The sequence below is a fragment of the Caretta caretta genome, chromosome 24 (assembly GCF_965140235.1).
Source record: "Caretta caretta isolate rCarCar2 chromosome 24, rCarCar1.hap1, whole genome shotgun sequence".
NCBI classification, from domain to species: Eukaryota; Metazoa; Chordata; order Testudines; family Cheloniidae; genus Caretta; species Caretta caretta.
The window spans coordinates 8,200,593-8,219,486 of record NC_134229.1 but is presented as its reverse complement, the minus strand read 5'-3'; the positions used below and the strand labels follow the sequence as shown (position 1 = coordinate 8,219,486).

The 18,894-nt window shown below is 55.7% G+C and overlaps 1 protein-coding gene across 2 annotated transcripts; it reads right to left on the bottom strand.

Annotated features, from left to right (window-relative positions):
- On the bottom strand, window positions 1–15,854 carry ANXA9 (annexin A9). Of its 2 annotated transcripts, XM_048828732.2 has the most exons (13): window positions 15,774–15,854; window positions 12,253–12,353; window positions 11,375–11,471; window positions 11,187–11,281; window positions 10,183–10,296; window positions 8,287–8,377; window positions 7,443–7,522; window positions 6,985–7,044; window positions 6,364–6,457; window positions 5,381–5,476; window positions 4,177–4,235; window positions 3,735–3,857; window positions 2–3,363 (listed from the first exon to the last, which is right to left on the bottom strand). In XM_048828732.2, the coding sequence occupies exons 2-13, from the start codon at window positions 12,325–12,327 to the stop codon at window positions 3,301–3,303; spliced, it is 1,047 nt and encodes a 348-aa protein (XP_048684689.2). In that variant the 5' UTR covers window positions 12,328–12,353; window positions 15,774–15,854; the 3' UTR covers window positions 2–3,300. The 2 variants fall into 2 exon arrangements, with proteins under 2 accessions (XP_074978994.1, XP_048684689.2); XM_075122893.1 differs by lacking the exon at window positions 10,183–10,296 and having other exon boundaries at window positions 1–3,363.
- Between the last annotated feature and the right edge of the window lie 3,040 nt (window positions 15,855–18,894).

Here is an 18,894-nt window from a genome sequence, read left to right as displayed (position 1 = left end):
CTTAAAAAACCAGAACTTTATTAGAAGAACAAAAAAAGATAAGAGAACAACTCTGTGAGATCAGAATGGAAGATAATCTTACAGGCAGTCAGATTCAAAACATAGAGAATCCCTCTTGGCAAAACCTTAAGTTACAAAAAGACACAAAAACAGGAATACGCATTTCCTCCAGCACAGCGAATTTCACAAGCCAAAACAAAAAAAACCTAAAGCATGTTCTAGCTAGATTACTTACTAATTTTACAAGAGTTGGAGGGCTTGCATCCTTGATCTGTTCCCGGCAAAGGTATCGCACAGACAGAGAGAAGCCTCCTCCCCACCACCCGCTCCAGATTTGAAAGTATCTTGTCCCCTCATTGGTCATTTTGGGTCAGGTGCCAGCCAGGTTACCTGAGCTTCTTAACCTTTTACAGGTAACAGGATGTTGCCTCTGGCCAGGAGGGATTTTATAGCACGGTATACAGAAAGGTGGTTACCCTTCCTTTCATATTTATGACCGCATCGGTGTGGGAAACTGACATGATTTGAGCAGTGAGCCAGGAATCCAATTTGTGTTTCTTTCTTCTAACTTTTCTGAGGCCCCCTTTGCCAGCATGTCAGTCACCCTGCGGGAGCCGCTGCTTCTCTTGTTAGTCACCGATGCCAGCAAAGGGTGAATTTAAAAAGTCGCTGTTTATGTAGGACCTGCCTAAAAACAATACATGGTAGTGCAGCAACAGTGGACCATTTTAGGTGACACTGAGCAACTGACCCCTGGGAGGCAGGGCACCTGGGTTGCGTTTCCAGCTCTGGGGAGGGACGTGGGGTGAGGAGAAGGCCTGGGAGTCAGGACTCCTGGGTTCTCTTCCTGACTCCACCACTGGATCCTTGGTCACCCTGCACCATGCCACCTCTGGGCTGAGAAAATTAAAGGGGACAGTTGCTTCATTCTTTCCATAACCAAGGGTTTCATCATTTATTTTTTTAAATGATGCGTGTTTCATTTTGGCGGAGTGATTCAGTTCAGCAGAGCCGCAGGGCCTCCCATCGGCTTCTTTCCAGGAAACGAACATGGCGAGTGCTCGATTCTAGCAGCGTTCAGTCCTACCAGAATCCCCAGCCTCCCCGCATGGCCTTGGGCCAATCTCGTCACTTTTGTTAGCGCCGCCTCCCCATCCACGCGAGGGGGATAACAGCACGGCCCTGCCTCCGAGGCACTCTGAGTCCACACCACCGTGAGTGGGGCCAGATAGGCACAAGTGTCTCTGCTAGAAAGTTGTGCCACTTTGAACGACAGCCTGGTATAATTAAAGCAGCCAACCCCCCCTGCAGCCAGGGCCCTGCTTGGCCCTACACTACAGTGATAGAACAGCAAAGCACGCTTAGTGCGGACGCAGCTTACACTGGCAAAACCGCACTTTTACTGGCCCCGCCCAGCGAAACGAGCAACGCTCGTATAACTGTGTCTACGGTGGGGGTATAACACTGTAGCTCGGGGATGATGCTACTGGCTGCCATAGCTATACCAGCCGAGGTCGGGGTAGCCCTGGCCTTAAAGGGGCAGCTCTCAGCTGTTTAGATCTCAGCTAGATGCTGGCAGAAGGCTATAGCAGTGGTTCTCAACCAGCGCTATGCAGAGAACTTCCAGAACTGTATTTTTCTGTCTGGTTTTGTAAGCAGAAGTGAGGGTACACAAGACAAATCAGACTCCTGAAAGGGGTACAGTCGTCTGGAAAAGTTGAGAGCCACTGATCTACAGGGTAGGCATGGCCCTAGTGGGGATGCAGTTATATGAGGAGAGAGGTGCATTATGCCAGCATAGCTGGTTCTATAGGGGAAGGGGAATCAGCCGTACCAGTATAAGGTACTTTTATACTGGTATACACAGTACGATTTGACCCATTGGTCTGACTATACTGGTTAAAAAAAATCACCTCCTGATTGACAGTTATGAAGGTTGAAATTTTAATAGTGGCCAAGCCGGTGCCAAAACCAATTTTCCTGACACTCTGTTGCCAAAGTCAAGGGATCAAACACCAGGTATCAGGCCTGCAAATATCACAAGCATGGCTGAAGAATCATGAGATTGTTGAAAAATAATAAATTTGGAGTCTGGCTTCCTGTTCCCCAGCTCCCGGTTTCTGAACCCTGAGGGTTGCCCTCAGGTCACATTCTCAAGCTTCTTTCCACCAGCCCAAGGGCTAAAAATTGAGAGTGTGTCTACACAGCAGTGTTTTAGTAGCTGGAGTGCTGGACTGGGAGGACATGGCAGCTCTGGCCTGCTGGGTGACCTTGGGCAAGTCACCGCCTGCTCTGTGCCTCAGTTGCCCCATTTGTAAAATTGGGATAGGAACACTGCCCTCTGTTAGAAAACACTTTGCACTCTGCTGAACAAAAGCACAATATCAGAGCTAGGTATTATAATTAGCCAGAGAGAGAAATACTGGGGTAACCCCGGGTGTGGCCCCTCTTATTTCAGTAGGACGGGGGTGTGTATTAGATTTCACTTAAACCCTTTCCCAAGTGACGTAGCTAAATGGCCCTCTTGCACCAGGATAGGCTTGTCCATGGAGGAGGTTATACCAGTATAACTATATCAGTTTAAAAACAACATACTGGAAAACTTTCCCATGTGGACAAAGCCTTTTTTGAAAATGCAAGCTAACATTCCGCCAGAATCACATGACTCCTGGAGCTGGGACTTCAAGAACATCGCAAGAATTGGCAGCACTCCTGATTTCTCAGCTCCGGGACGGCTGCAGGTCCTGGTATTTCTAGAGTCCAAGGCCAGAAGGGACCATTGTGATCATCTAGACTGACCTCCTGGATTGCGCAGGCCAGAGACCTGCCCCGAAACAATTCCTAGGGCAGAACGTTTAGCAAAACCTCCAACCTTGATTTAAAAATGGTCTGCCCTGCCCTGGGGAAGTGTGATTGCAGAGCGTGCAGCGAGGATCTAGCCAGCTCGCTCCAACAACAACAGCAGTGATGCGCGCACCTGTTGAAACACTGCATGAGCGGAGGCCGCTCAACTAAATACCCAGGGTCCTGGGAGGGCAGGGCTTGCCCGGGCAGCCCCCCATCCCTGCTCTTGTTATTCAAGGCTCGGGGATGTGATCACATACCCCGGTTGCAGCGTAGATGCACCCTGCTGAGTGCAGCTCATGGCTGTTTCCATGATAAAATGAGTGAACGTGATAAAAGGAATGAACTCGATGCCACTGGGCGGACTCATGCTTCCCTCCCTCTCTGGTGCACTGTTCCCCACCGTTTTCTGCAGGCCAATGGGCTCAGCGGGTTTCTCCGAAGCTGGCAGCTGCCCTACAGGTCTTCCGCCCTGCACAAGGCTAGCAGCGCTGCCTGGTAATCGCCTCTCGTCTCCACCTGGAGCAAGGAAAGGAGAGAGCAATGAGACATTTCCCAACCTAAACCTTTACAGCAAACACTGGAAGAAAGCAGCGCGGTCTAGTGGGTAGGACAGGAAAGTTGGTGGTGGAGGGCCCAGATTCTATGCCTGACTCCAAGGAGCAGGGTCCGGTCTTGCTCTCACTAGGCAAGGGGCTGGGAGCCAGGACTCCTGGGTTCTAATCCTGGTGCTGGGAGGAAAGTGGGGTCTAGTGGGTAGAGCAGGGAATGTGGGAGTCAGGACCATGGGGGGTGCTTGGCCTGGCGGCTCTATGCCCCCCCGGGTTCTAGGGCATGCTGGTGTTGGTTCTGTCTCTGTCTCTGCCCCCGGGCGGGCGCAGCAGGCTGACCTGGAGACAGGAGTACAGAGACTTCCCATGGCACTTCTTGAACTCGGAGCGAATGCTCAGCAGGTCGGTTTCACTGCGGGAGACCAGGACACGGATCAGGACTTTGTCATCGGTGCCGGGGCCCTGTGGGGGAGGGGAGGAGAGGGGAGGTGCACGCTCAGGCTGGGAGATGGAGAAATTTCAGCCGCCGATAGATGGGAAGTGGAGCCCCAAGTTCTGGTGGTAGGGGTCACTGTATCCCCACTGGTTTCTACAGCCCAGTAACTGCCCCCTGCAAGCAGACTAATGCAGCATCGGCCCCCTCCCGATGGCTAAAGGTCCTGTCTGACCTTAGTGGCATGCACAGAACCCCCTGCAGCCCGAACATCACTGCCGGGCTGCCCCAAAAGGCCGCTGGGCCCATACACCGCCGATTCACTGGCATGGGTTGAAGGCGACTCACCTTCACGGCATTGTGCAGCTTCTCGGCAAAGTAGCGCGGGGTGTTCCTGCACGCCGAGGCTGAAATGAGAGGGGGGGCCCAGGGTTCAAGCCATGGCACATGCTGGCTGGCATGCACGGGGCACCACTGCACTTTGATGGATGGAATCAGAACTGCTCCACTCGGTGTCATAAGCCCTGTACTGTACACACCTCCTGGGAATTCTCCCATAGCTGACGGGGCAGGCGGTTCCACCCCCATAACCCCTTCGGTGCTCAGCCACTCAGGGGGGGCTGCCAGCCCGAGGGGCTCGCTAGAGACAACGCTGCAGCTGGCGTCTGCCAGGCAAACGCCGGCCTGCTAGGAACTGCGCTGAGACCCACCGCACTCGCTGCACAGAGAGGCCAGCGGATGGCAATGCTCCTTAGCAAGGAGGTGGCATTTGTCCTGGTGCCCCAGGGGCAGCAATCGCCCATCTTGTCCCTCAAGGCCAGGCAGCTCGGTGCCAGCCCTGAGTCACCCCTGAGCCCAGAACCCTTCATGCCCACTGCCCTGCGCATGCTCGTGTTCTTCCAGGCCTTGAGTGGAGCCCAAAGCCTGGCTCTCACTTGATGCTGCAGGGTCTGTTTATAATGAGTTAATAAATAAATGAGTAGCTTGGCCCAGGCCCCCATTGCGCTAGGCACTGTACAAATCCAGTCCCTGTCCCACAGAACGTATAACCTATGTGAATCAATCGGGTGCTCTAGAGGGAGTCAAATGGGGTCCTTAGAACCATCTATGCTCCCTTCTTCTGATGGCCGCAAAGCCACGCCTACCACCCACTACTCATGTCTGCACCGTGCATCCCCCGTCCATTTGCCAGGGATTAGCCCTTTATAAATGGGGCCGTCACCCGTGGATGACGCCATCAGAAAACAGGGAATCTGCAATAGTGACTCCCACTAAATATTCTCTTCTACCTCTCCGGCCGCCATCCCTGAGCACTTCCCAGGCTTTAGCGGATTGATCCAACCCGCTTTGAGGCAGGTAAATGCCACGGTCCCCATGGGAAACTGAGGCATGGAGCGACTGGTCCAAGGTCACCCTGGGAGTCCCTAGCAGAGCACAAACCCCCAGTTGGCACACTAACCCCTGGGCCCTTCTGCCTCTGAACTGCACTTGGCTGATGGCGCTCTCAGGTTCAGGGGACCCAGACCCAACTGCAGCCCAGGTTAGTGCTTACCTAGGGCCAGCATGGCCATCTGGCCATCTCCCCGGAAGCGCTTGCAGATGGTCTCCTCCACCTCCAGCCCGTGGGATTTCCGGTACTGACTGAACACTACCAGAGTTGGAAAGGGGAGAGTTAGTCCTGGCCTGCACGTGGCGTGCTTTGCCGGGGGGCTGTCCCAGGGCGCCGTACCAGCAAAGCACTCCTGGGGCAGGGACACGCTGCACAGACCAGCCACACTGCACTCTTAGGGTAGGGTTCACTCCCGCCCTGCCGAGCGAAACGAGCGACACTGGTGAAATACAGCGTTGCCCGCATGACACCATCTACCCTGGGGCCAGGATGCCTGCAGACATTTTTCACATGGTGTGCGCCTGCCACCCCCGTCCTGGCCGGCTCCCCCGGGCGGGTACCCACTGCAGCTTCCCATGCTTGTGCAGGTCTCCAGGCTGTTGCTGAACGAGTCCTGGGGGCAGAGCAGAGGGGACATGGGCCGCTGGAGGCCGGGCAGCCCCCCGATGGGGAGCCGGGGTGCAGAAGCCAGCCCCATGGCAGTGGTAAGGGGATGCAGTGCTGGCCACCCCACTGACCATGGGTGAGACCTAAGCAGCATAGAACCCCCATGTGTCAGATCATGACACCACTCACTCAGACTTGGCCCGACCAGCACCCTTGTCATGACAGAGGGGCTGCAGGTCCAAACCTGAGTGGACAGTGAGGTGGCCACTGCCCCTTCTCCCCTGCTGCTATGGGGCCGGTTCCTGTACCAGGGCTTCCCCCCAGGGCCCTGCCCAGCCGCACCCTGCTTCCAGGAGGCCATGTCCCTGCAGGACTAGTGGCGAGTGCCTGCAAGGGGGTGGGGCAGCCCGTGGACAAAATTTCCAGGGTACCCCTGGGTCGGGCCACATGGACACAGAGAGAGAAATGCCCCGACTCCCTGTGCCAGCTCCCAGCTGTGAGTGACGCCAGGTTCCTGCAGCAGGGCATCTGGGCCTTGCCTCTGCTGAGATGCTCAGGGCTTCGCTGCGTGAAGATACTTATCCATGTCCTCTCACCAGCCCCCTCGCTGCTGGCTCCTGGGTCTGCAAGAGCCTGGAAGAGGAGGAGAGCGGTGATGGGCTGTGGGTGCTGCGAGAAGTGACTCCCCCCCAGAGGGCTTCCCCATTAGCCTGGAATTAATCCCACTGTGTTCTGGGTTGGGGGATGCAGCAAGATGGGACCGGGGGCATCTATTCCAGAGCCATAACCAGGCAGCTCTGAGCAAAGGTGCACTGAGCTTGGCTTCGCTGAGGAAGCTCAGACCTGAGGCAGGCAAGGGGCACGTGATCCAGAAGCACGGGGACAAACAGGTGCAATGGGCAGGGGGCAGCCGCCCATTGGTGCCAATCGTGTCACTACTGTGGCCTGTGGCCGGTGTACAGCAAGGTGCAGTACTGACTGCTGCCACGGCTCCTTGGCCTCAGGAGGCTGACGCCATCCCAAAACGACCCCATCCCAATGCCTCTCTCTGAGCATGGATCCCTGGGGACCCCGGGAGGCATGGAACTCCCCCCAGTCAGTCCAGCAGGAGGATTTCAACAACTCACCCCCCACCACCTTGGGCACATCCCCAGGCTCACCTCGGCATCCTGCTGTATCAGGGCATAGTCGATGATCCCAGTGTCACGCTCACGCTTCCCCTGCAGGGTAGAAGGCCGGAGAGATGGATTTGTGACGTGGTCAGAGCTGGAGTCCCTCGCCCCACAACCCACCTAACAGGATGTCCGCTCGCAGTTACAATATTCAGCCACTAGAGGACCCTTGGGTAGGCTGCGTGGAGGAGGCAGAGAGTGGCTGTCTGGTAATTAACAGAAACAAAGCTGGGTCTCAAGTGGTGTGGAAGCTTGTCTGTTTGCCAGTAGCTGTATGTACCATGATGCCCACAAATGCTGAGGGAAGGGAGTGCTGGAGATGGTAAAGCAGGTGGGTGCGTGCTCGGCCCCCCACCCTTGCTCTGCTGGTTCCTGCAGCTGAGCAGTGGTCCCCAGTGTACGTGCCCATTCAGGTTATGCAGAAAAGGAACCAAACAAAGTTTTACCTTTGCTAGAGCCAGGAGAATTTCCTTGAACCAACCGCTGGTTTCCAAGGCTATGTCCTTCTCAGGGTCTGCTTTAAAATCTGGAGATAGAGAAACCACCCTGGTTAAAGGGGAATTCAGCTCAGTGGGCTTGCATGGGTAACACGGCCGCCAGCTAGAATATATGCAGGGATCAAACCAAGAGACCTCTGGATTTAAAAGCAGCAACCTTTTCTGCTTGAGTTAAAGGAGCACCCCTGCTAGGCTAGCTGCCGAAGCCTGTATATATACTCTAGCCTTGGGGTGGGGGGACAGAAAGCGACCCTAATGTGCGACCACATAGGACTGGTCCAAAATTTTTCATTGAAACTGTTTTTTGACAGAAAATTGGGGTTTTGACTAAAAAACACAAAATCGCAACACATATCTACTCCCCCACAGAAAAGTTTCATTTTTCATTGAAAAGCAGAATGCCCCAAAATTGAACTCTTTCAATTAGGAAATGCTATTGCGGTGCCTCATGCTCCCCATTTTCCTCTCTTGGGCTAGGCTCCCTGGCTGGACTACATTTCCCATGATGCATCATGGCCAGTGATTCCCATGATGCACCACCTTCCTCACGAAAAGGGGAGAGTGTGGTGCATCATGAGAGATGTAGTTCAAGCAAGGAGCCTGGCTGATAGATGACAAAATGATTCCCTCCCCCCCCCCCGGCCCGTTTTTATTGAAAAAGGAATCCCAGCTGGCTGTAGAGACACACGAATCCAAATGTCCTCAGGGTAGCAGGGCCCTTCCTCCAGGGCTCAGAGAGCACTAAACTGGGGCTCCCCTCACAGCCCCTGGCCTTCCCCGCCCCCACTTTTACCTTGCTGGTAAAAGGCCAGGATTTCTCTGAGCTGCTGGTTGGATCGAGTGGAGAGAATTTCGGTCAAAGCATCTTCGTCAGTGCCCATGCCCTGTGAAAGCAAAGGGCACAGAGCGGGTACAGGAGTGGCTGGCATGGGAGTGGCTGGCATGGCCATGGGATGAGGACAAGCCCACTGCTGGCTTCACTGGAATAGGGGGTGGAGAGGGCCAGCCCAAAGGAGAAGCATTGAGCCAGGAGCGGGGATGGGCAGTGATGCTGCTTTATGGCAAGCTAGTCCTCGGGACGTGAACGGCATTTGACGCCTGTTATCACGTCCCCCTTCTAACCTCTCTGTACAGCTCCTGCCATCCTCCTTGTTTGTGCTGCTCTTCTCGGACCTCCCTCCAAGGTGTCACCCCAGAGTGGCAGGACACCTGGGTTCTATGCCCACGGACCAGCTGGGTGAGCTTGGGCAAGTCCTGTCCCCTCACAGTGCCTCACTTTCCTCTCCAACTCTTCGTCTGGTCTGTTCTGACTGTGAGCTGCTTGGGGCAGGGACTGTCTGTGTCTATGCAGCGCCTGGCACCATGGGGCCTCTACCACTGTCATAAATATAAAGGGAAGGGAACCACCTTTCTGTATACAGTGCTATAAAAACCCTCCTGGCCAGAGGCAACATCCTGTTACCTGTAAAGGGTTAAGAAGCTCAGCTAACCTGGCTGGCACCTGACCCAAAGGACCAATAAGGAGACAAGTTACTTTCAAATCTTGGTGGGGGTTGGAGGGGAGGGTTTTGTTTGTGCTCTTTGTTTATCCAATGAAGTGAGCTGTAGCCCACGAAAGCTCATGCTCAAATAAATTGGTTAGTCTCTAAGGTGCCACAAGTCCTCCTTTTCTTTTTGCGGATACAGATTAACACGGCTGCTACTCTGAAACCTTTGTTTATGTGTTGTTCTCTCTTGGGACTGAGAGAGGCCAGACAGAAATCCATCTTCTCCAACCCATCCTAATCCAAGTCTCCAATATTGCAACCAGCATAGGTAAGCCAGGCAAGGCGGATTAGTTTATCTTTTGTTTTATGTGAATTTCCCCTGTGTTAAGAGGGAGGTTTATTCCTGTTTTCTGTAACTTTAAGGTTTTGCCCAGAGGGGGATCCTCTGTGTTTTGAATCTGAATACCCTGTAAAGTATTTTCCATCCTGATTTTACAGAGATGATTTTTACCTTTCTTTTTTTAATAAAACCCTTCTTTTAAGAACCTGACTGATTTTTCCATTGTTCCAAGATCCAGGGGTTTGGGTTTTTGATGATTTTGTAACCAATTGGTTAGGATATTATTCTCAAGCCTCCCCAGGAAAGGGGGTGTGTAGGGCTTGGGGGGATATTTTGGGGGAAGACGTCTCCAAGTGGGCTCTTTCCCTGTTCTTTGTTTAACACGCTTGGTGGTGGCAGCATACGGTTCAAGGACAAGGCAAAGTTTGTACCTTGGGGAAGTTTTAACCTAAGCTAGGTAAGAATAAGCTTAGGGAGTCTTTCATGTGGGTCCCCACATCTGTACCCTAGAGTTCAGAGTGGGGAAGGAACCCTGACAAACACAATACATATTATATATGATAATATCACATCCCAACCTTGACTTGGCCAGTCCAAAATTCGCTTGAGTTTTTCTGCTGCTATATCCCCTTTGCAAGCCCCTCACTCACTGCCCCCTCCTCAACCCTTCCTGCTCTTAAACCCCTCCCACTGACCAGATGAATTTGTCAAATTTCCTCTGGGTATTTTCCACCTGTGTTTGTAGTCTCTCTGGCGGGCCCCTCACTGCTGGACGCGGCCATGCGCAGAGTCGGGAGCAGGGCTGATAGGCCACATGCACCCCACTGGCCTCCCAAAGGGGTGCTGTGTCCCCAGGCCGTACCTGCATGGCCGCCCTCAGCTCGTGAGCATCGTACTGAGCCGGTGGCTTCAGCAGCCCCACGATGACCCGCTCCAGGTTCCCTGACAGAGCCGCTTCCATGGATTTCAGCAGGTCCTGGAAGAGAGCCCAGGAGTGGTCAGAGCTGGGGCCAAGCAGTGGCCTAGCTCCAGGCCCCAACTCCCCTGAGACAGGAGGCTTCATGCATTTGGGGGACCCCATGGCAGCTCCCTTCCTCAGGGCCCTGCGAATGGTCACCCCAAGTGGGCTGGTCTAGCAGTTGGAGCATGAAACAAGGCAGGACTCCTGGGTTCTGGGAGGGTGTGGTCCAGTGGGTAGAGCAAGAGGCAGCAAGTCAGGATTCCTGGGCTGTATTCACGGTTCTGCCACTGACTCGCTGTGTAACCTCAGCACAGCCTCAGTTTCCCCATTTGTTAAGTGGCGAGAATAAGGGCTCCCATACAGGGGAGCTGCAAGGGTTAATAAATATTATTTGCACAGAGTTTCAGATGGAAGCCTCTAGAGAAAGGGAAAAGGTTGTAATGAGGCGGCCAGTGTCTGTGGATGCACCGCTGCCCCCTAGTGGAGAGATTCGGCAATGTGGCATAAGCCCTATACTGCCCACAGCTAATAGGGATTCTCTGTTGGCGCAAGTGCTGGGGCCTGGGCTATGGCCATAGGAGGATCAGAACAGTCACAGTCAGGATCTCAGTGGCCCACTGTGCAGCGTAGCGGCAACCAGGATGTGTTGGGTTATTAATATGACAGGGTGGGGTTGAACCCAAAGGAGCATGGGGACACAGAAAGGAGCCCACTGAGTGGCTGCCCTGTCTTCCGCATGGCTGGTGCGTTGCCAAACGCCCGGCACACGGCCCCATCTTGTGCACTACGGCATCTCTCTGCAGGGCAGCCAGACTCCAGTGCCTGAAATGGGCCCCAAGCAGACAGCATCGCTGCTGCTGAGAGCCCAGCCCAGTGCCCCCCAACCCCGGGGCCCTTCCCATCACCTGCTTGGTGAGAGCCTGGAACACCTTGGTGATCTGCTGCCTCTGGGCGCTGGTCCGATTGGTCAGCACGTCCAGGATGGCCCCATGGTCAGCGCCTGTAGCAAGCGGGCAGGGAAGCTGGGTGTGAACCCATTCAGCTGGGTGCTGGGATCCCCTCCCCCACCCCCTCCACGGTGGGATCACGTTACCATTGCCCACGATGGCCTCTGTGAGGTGCTGCACGTCACTCTCCACGTCAAAGCCCAGGTAGGGTTTGATGGTGCCCAGGGTCCCCCAGGCTGCTGTCTATGGCAAGAGTGGAGACGGTTAAGCAAGTAGTGGTTATTGAAATTCATATATGGAACTTGTTGCTGTGTGATATTGTTGAGGTGAGCCTGCGGGACTCCCTGTCACTCGCTATTGGTGGGGTTAACCTAGGGGATTCACTGCTGCTAGATATTAACATGATTAGCTTGTGGGACCTCACTGCCCCGGGTTATTATTGAAGTTAATTCATGGGACTCCCTGCGACTGGATATTACTCAGTTTAACCTGTGGGACCCACTGCCATTGGATAGTACTGGGGTTAATCTGTGGGACTCACTGCAGTGGGCTATTACTGAGGGTAGCATGTGGGACTCCCTGCCACTGGATATCATTATCAGAGTTAACTCATGGAATTCACTGCTACTGGAAATGATTTAACCTGTGGGATCCCTCATACTGGATATTATTGGAACTCACTGTCATTGGGTATTACTAGGATTAACTTGTGGGACTTCTGCCATTATTGAGGGTAACCTGTGGGACTTTCTGCTACTTGATGTTAGTGGGGCATACCTGTGGGTCTCCATGCTACTGGCTATCACTGGGGTTAACCCAATGGAAACCCAAATCACCCCCTCACAGTGCTCACCGCTCCCCACTTGCTAGGGTGAAACGCTCACCATGGTGCCCAAGAACATCCTTAAAATACCCATGATGCCTGCAGAGACGCCCCAAAACACCCTTCCACCCATGCCCACAATGCCCCGGGCAGGGATGCCCATGGTGCCCCCCTCCTCCCACGCTCCGTGGCACCAGTCACCTGCTGGGCCAGGGGCAGCTGGCTGAGAATCTCATGGGCGAGGGAGCGTCTGTCCATCCCGTCCCCCAGGAGCATGGCGTTGTCTTTGTCTTTGGACAGCTCTGAAAGGCAGAGAGGGGCGGGGGTGAGGCCCCCACAGGGAGACTTAACCATCCCCCCAGCATCCCAAAACAGCCACCATCAACAGGCCCAGTCACAGGCCTGATTTCCTCAAGCCCAATCCGATTCAGGTATGCGGGCTGGTTCCCTGCCCCGGTCCAGGCCTCCTGCACGTGCCCTGCTCCTTTGGCGGCCCTCGGGGATGGAGGACGGAGATCCGCGGGGTAAGTGCAAACTCGCAGGGGCGGAATTGGGAGCCATGTAGGCTGCCTTATCCACGCAGCTTGGGCAGCAGCAGAGCAAACTTCCCCTGCATAGTGCCCCTGCTCATGGGGTGTGTCCCCCGGCACTGCCCTGAAGGGGATTAAATGTACCCCAGTGAGTAAGGCACTGGCCAGAGAGCCACATGGGAGACAGGACACCTAGGTTCTATTCCACTATCTGCTGTAAGACTCTTGGCGGCTGTTCTGTGCCTCAGTTTCCCCTTCCATCCTTAGCTGCCTACTCTATTTAGACTGTGAGCTACTCAGGGCTGCCTGGGGGAGCAAAAGGGGCCCTTTGCCCTGGGCCTCCCATTTGAGAGGGCCCCCTAACTGGAGTGGTGCTGCAACCCCATGCACTAGGTTGCAGTGCCCAGAGTGGGGAGCCAGGCTCAGCCATGTGGGACAGGAGCCACCGCTGCTGGGCGAGTCCAGGGCCTTCCCCCAGGGATAATATTTTTGGAAGGGTGGGGAGCCTCTGTTTCGTATTTTGTCTCAGGCTCCCCAAAACGTCTGTGCACCCTGCAGGGGACTGTCTCTCAGGTGTGTCTGGGCAGCGCCCGGCACGACGGGGCCCTGAGCTCAGTCACTCTGTGTCTGGGCAGCACCTGGCACGACGGGGCCCCGATCTCGGTCGCCCTGTGTCTGGGCAGCGCCCGGCACGACGGGGCCCCGATCTCGGTCGCCCTGTGTCTGGGCAGCGCCCGGCACGACGGGGCCCCGATCTCGGTCGCCCTGTGTCTGGGCAGCGCCCGGCACGACGGGGCCCCGATCTCGGTCGCCCTGTGTCTGGGCAGCGCCCGGCACGACGGGGCCCCGATCTCGGTCGCCCTGTGTCTGGGCAGCGCCCGGCACGACGGGGCCCCGATCTCGGTCGCCCTGTGTCTGGGCAGCGCCCGGCACGACGGGGCCCCGATCTCGGTCGCCCTGTGTCTGGGCAGCGCCCGGCACGACGGGGCCCCGATCTCGGTCGCCCTGTGTCTGGGCAGCGCCCGGCACGACGGGGCCCCGATCTCGGTCGCCCTGTGTCTGGGCAGCGCCCGGCACGACGGGGCCCCGATCTCGGTCGCCCTGTGTCTGGGCAGCGCCCGGCACGACGGGGCCCCGATCTCGGTCGCCCTGTGTCTGGGCAGCGCCCGGCACGACGGGGCCCCGATCTCGGTCGCCCTGTGTCTGGGCAGCGCCCGGCACGACGGGGCCCCGATCTCGGTCGCCCTGTGTCTGGGCAGCGCCCGGCACGACGGGGCCCCGATCTCGGTCGCCCTGTGTCTGGGCAGCGCCCGGCACGACGGGGCCCCGATCTCGGTCGCCCTGTGTCTGGGCAGCGCCTGGCACACCAATGTTCAGAGTCCTACAGCTCGGTCATTGTCTGGAGCTCCATTGATTTCAGCATAGCACTGCTCATTGACAACAGCTGGGGACCTGGCCTGCACATGTCTGCAGCTGGAACACATCTGCCCTTAGACACACTTCCCTGCAGTGAGATTTTCCCTGAGCTAAAAAGCGTGGATCCATTGCTGAAGCCAGTTTTGCCAGCCTAACCGATGAGTGTGTGTTCTGGGTCCTTCTCTGTGCTGACCTGCGGAGGGTGCGAGTGGTGACAGCTGCAGCCACAGAGCGTTGGTGCTTTCGCCCAATTCATCACAGCTCCCGCTTTGAGCGGCGGAGGGCCCTGGCGTGTCAGCCCAGAGCGCTGGCCATCAGGCAGACGGGAATGGTGGCCTTTGAAGGGAATTTGTTCATTGCAGATGGGGCTTTACAAGCAACCTCCAAAGGGGCGAAATTAACGAGGCCGGTGCTAGCAATCCAGGCCTCGTGTCTGGAGTGAGGCGAGACTGCTTTGTCTGGAGATCCAACCAGCTCGTCAGTGCAGCCAGAGACTTTCCACAACAGCCTCCCCAAACCTCTTGCTTTCCAGTCCCCGTCCCCAGCCTCTCTTTCTCAAACCGCACCAGGCTGGGGGATGGGAGGGCGCAGGCCGTGACACAGGCTGGAAGAGCCTATGCCTTGGACAGGCGCCAAGGGGAAGCGAGCGCCACGGGGGGCTTTTATTTGGGCTGTTTCGAGGCTCTGGGTTGCTTTTGAACTCAAACATCTTGGGAGGAAAGACAGTTCGAGATGCCCGGAGCCTTTTGCAGGTTGCCTCTCCCAGCCTGGCCTTTAGCACGGAGCTGGAGCCTTTGCCACGGGCCCGGAGATGGCCTCCTTCTCTGGCTCCCGCCTCCACCTCCCGGCTGCACTTGCTCGTGACCACGGCCCAGCGAGCTGCCAGGCAGAACTAACTCAGTTAGTCTATTGCGAGCAGGGAGCTGAGATTCTAATCTGGTCTGCAGGGAGTCTGGTGCACGGGGTGGGGGGTGTACGCTGGGGAGCCTTGCATGGGAGAGCCTTTCACAGCACGCACGGGGGAGTGTTGCCCTGGGGATTGCGGCATTGGGGGGGCGGCATGCGCTCCGTCTTCTCCGTGCCCAGTGCTCCTCCCCCACTTTGTACTCCTCTCCCTGTTCCCTGCAGCCCCATTGGGACTCAGGGATCCCTTACTGGTCTGAAGCCCTGGGGGTGGCAGCCATAAAAAGCAGGAGTCCCCCTAAAGTGTAAGGCAGCCTGGCCAGTTAGTGGGGCTCCATCTCCCCACAGCATCTCAAGCACTAATTGAAGTTAAGCTCCCCATAGAAATGCTAAGAATGATTATTAATTAATTAATCCACGCTGTGGGAAGCTGGCAGATGTATGTGTCTGTCCGGCTAATCCCCATTGAGATCTAGGTACTGGACATGCTCTTGATCACCAGCTGCAGATCCACCCCTGTTAATTAGCGTCATCCTCATTCCACAGATGGGGGAACTGGGGCGCGGAGGGGGAAAGTGAGTGGGCCATGTCCATGGTGGGAGTCGGGGGGAGCTGAGACTAGATCGCAGGAGTCCAGACTCCCAGTCCCCTGCCCTCACCACTGGAACACACTCTCCTTCCAGAGCTGGGAAGGGAACCCAGGCGTCCTGACCCCCGCGCCCTGCCCCCCGCTCTAACCACTAGACTTTACTCCCCTCCTAGACCCAGGAAAGGAACCCAGGGGTCCTGACTCTCCTTGTTTGCAGCTCAGCTGGCCAGCAGAAGAGCTGGATTTCTCAGAGACTGAGACAGACCTGACAAGGCTGCACTTACCCCAAGCCGCACTAGTCAGAGTCCGGATCAGTGCACACTATGACCCGACCAGTGTGTGTGCTCGGCTGATGCAGGGAGTGGCCAGGACTAAAGAAATCTGATCGGCTGAGGTCCACACAACTGGTGGGCGTGTATCATCTGTCCCACTCCCAAATAAACACCCTCCTGTGCAGGCGTGGGGACAAGCGGGGGCATATAAACAACCCTCCGCCCCCTAACCCACCCAGAAGCAGCCATGGCAACCCACACATACAGCCTGTCCATCCTCCCAGCACCCGGATTTTTCCGGACACTGGCTACATTGTATTCCGCAGTCCCCAGCTTGACGTGACATCCACCGCCAGCCAGGACCTGCTGGGACAGTGGGCACTGGAGGGATGCCCCTCCCCGGCGGGGATCAGTCATTGGGCATGGAGCTGCTGACGAGAAGTGCAAAGAAAAACCTGTCCAGCGTGTCGCTCCAGAGCCAGGGTGGGTGGAAGCAGGGTGTCAGGTGGTTCTCAGCTTGGCTTGTGCACCGCGCCAAGCTTCGCTCCTGCTGGAAGACGCCAGACGGGCCGTGCCCCAGGGGGAGCACTGGGGCGGGCGGCACTGGGACCGTGACCGGCTGTGGGTTTCTTAGTGGGGAGGCAGCGAGTGGACTTGCTACAGCATGACCTGGGGACAGGTTCCCATTGGGAAGCCAGAGAGCGGTTGGCAAGAGGCCAGGCCTGCCGACGTAGATCGCTCAGTGGAGAAGATGGGTGGCGGAGGGGTTAGTGTACCAGCCTGCCTGTAGCGAGACCTGGTTTCAGCTCCCACCGCTGCCTCTGTGACCTTGGGCAAGTCAATTAGGCCCAGATCCTCAAGGATATTTAGCAAAAAGAAAAGGAGGACTTGTGGCACCTTAGAGACTCACCAATTTATTTGAGCATAAGCTTTCGTGAGCTACATCCGATGCATCCGATGAAGGGAGCTGTAGCTCACGAAAGCTTATGCTCAAATAAATTGGTTAGTCTCTAAGGTGCCACAAGTCCTCCTTTTCTTTTTGCGAATACAGACTAACACGGCTGTTCCTCTGAAACCTGTATTATGCAAGGATATGTAGGTAACTAACTACCCCTGAAATCTGGGACTTAGGCCAGGTTTACACTGCAGACCTATATTGGTGTAACTATGGGTATGTCTACACTACGGAATAAGGTCGAATTTATAGAAGTCGGTTTTTTAGAAATCGGTTTTATAAATTCGAGTGTGTGTGTCCCCACAGTAAATGCTCTAAGTGCATTAAGTGCATTAACTCGGCGGAGCGCTTCCACAGTACCGAGGCAAGCGTCGACTTCCGGAGCGTTGCACTGTGGGTAGCTATCCCACAGTTCCCGCAGTCTCCGCTGCCCATTGGAATTCTGGGTTGAGATCCCAATGCCTGATGGGGCTAAAACATTGTCGCGGGTGGTTCTGGGTACATATCGTCAGCCTCCCGTTCCCTCCCTCCCCCCGTGAAAGCAAGGGCAGACAATCATTTCGCGCCTTTTTTCCTGAGTTACCTGTGCAGACGCCATACCACAGCAAGCATGGAGCCCGCTCAGGTAACCGTCACCCTATGTCTCCTGGGTGCTGGCAGACGCGGTACGGCTTTGCTGCACAGTAGCAGCAACCCCTTGCCTTCTGGCAGCAGACGGTGCAATACGATTGGTAGTCGTCCTCATCGTGTCCGAGGTGCTCCTGGCCGCGTCGGCTGGGAGCGCCTGGGCAGACATGGGCGCAGGGACTAAATTTGGAGTGACTTGACCAGGTCATTCTCTTTAGTCCTGCAGTCAGTCCTATTGAACCGTCTTATGGTGAGCAGGCAGGCGATACGGACTGCTAGCAGTCGTACTGTACCATCTTCTGCCAGGCAGGCAAGAGATGAGGATTGCTAGCAGTCGTATTGCACCATCTTCTGCCAGGCAGGCAAGAGATGGGGATGGCTAGCAGGCGTACTGTACCATCTTCTGCCAAGCAGCCATGAGATGTGGATGGCATGCAGTCCTTCTGCACCGTCTGCTGCCAGCCAAAGATGTAAAAGATAGATGGAGTGGGTCAAAACAAGAAATAGACCAGATTTGTTTTGTACTCATTTGCCTCCTCCCCTGTCTAGGGGACTCATTCCTCTAGGTCACACTGCAGTCACTCACAGAGAAGGTGCAGCGAGGTAAATCTAGCCATGTATCAATCAGAGGCCAGGCTAACCTCCTTGTTCCAATAACAACGATAACTTAGGTGCACCATTTCTTATTGGAACCCTCCGTGCAGTCCTGCCTGAAATACTCCTTGATGTACAGGCACCCCCTTTGTTGATTTTAGCTCCCTGAAGCCAACCCTGTAAGCCGTGTCGTCAGTCGCCCCTCCCTCCGTCAGAGCAACGGCAGACAATCGTTCCGCGCCTTTTTTCTGTGCGGACGCCATACCACGGCAAGCATGGAGCCCGCTCAGCTCACTTTGGCAATTAGGAGCACATTAACCACCACACGCATTATTCAGCAGTATATGCAGCACCAGAACATGGCAACGCGATACCGGGCGAGGAGGCGACGTCAGCGCGGTCCCGTGAGTGATCAGGACATGGACACAGATTTCTCTGAAAGCATGGGCCCTGACAATGCATGCATCATGGTGCTAATGGGGCAGGTTCATGCTGTGGAACGCCGATTCTGGGCTCGGGAAACAAGCACAGACTGGTGGGACCGCATAGTGTTGCAGGTCTGGGACGATTCCCAGTGGCTACGAAACTTTCGCATGCGTAAGGGCACTTTCATGGAACTTTGTGACTTGCTTTCCCCTGTCCTGAAGCGCATGAATACCAAGATGAGAGCAGCCCTCACAGTTGAGAAGCGAGTGGCGATAGCCCTGTGGAAGCTTGCAACGCCAGACAGCTACCGGTCAGTTGGGAATCAATTTGGAGTGGGCAAATCTACTGTGGGGGCTGCTGTGATGCAAGTAGCCCACGCAATCAAAGATCTGCTGATATCAAGGGTAGTGACCCTGGGAAATGTGCAGGTCATAGTGGATGGCTTTGCTGCAATGGGATTCCCTAACTGTGGTGGGGCTATAGATGGAACCCATATCCCTATCTTGGCACCGGAGCACCAAGCCGCCGAGT

What these genes read in the sequence shown, in the direction of transcription:
- ANXA9 (XM_048828732.2), bottom strand. Translation starts at nt 12,327, where the DNA reads ATGCTCCTGGGGGACGGGATGGACAGACGCTCCCTCGCCCATGAGATT. An exon ending in CCTGGCCTTTTACCAGCAAG is followed by an intron (nt 7,523 to 8,286) that starts GTAAAAGTGGGG and finishes CTCTATCTCCAG; the next exon opens with ATTTTAAAGCAGACCCTGAG. An exon ending in TTCTCCTGGCTCTAGCAAAG is followed by an intron (nt 7,045 to 7,442) that starts GTAAAACTTTGT and finishes TCTACCCTGCAG; the next exon opens with GGGAAGCGTGAGCGTGACAC.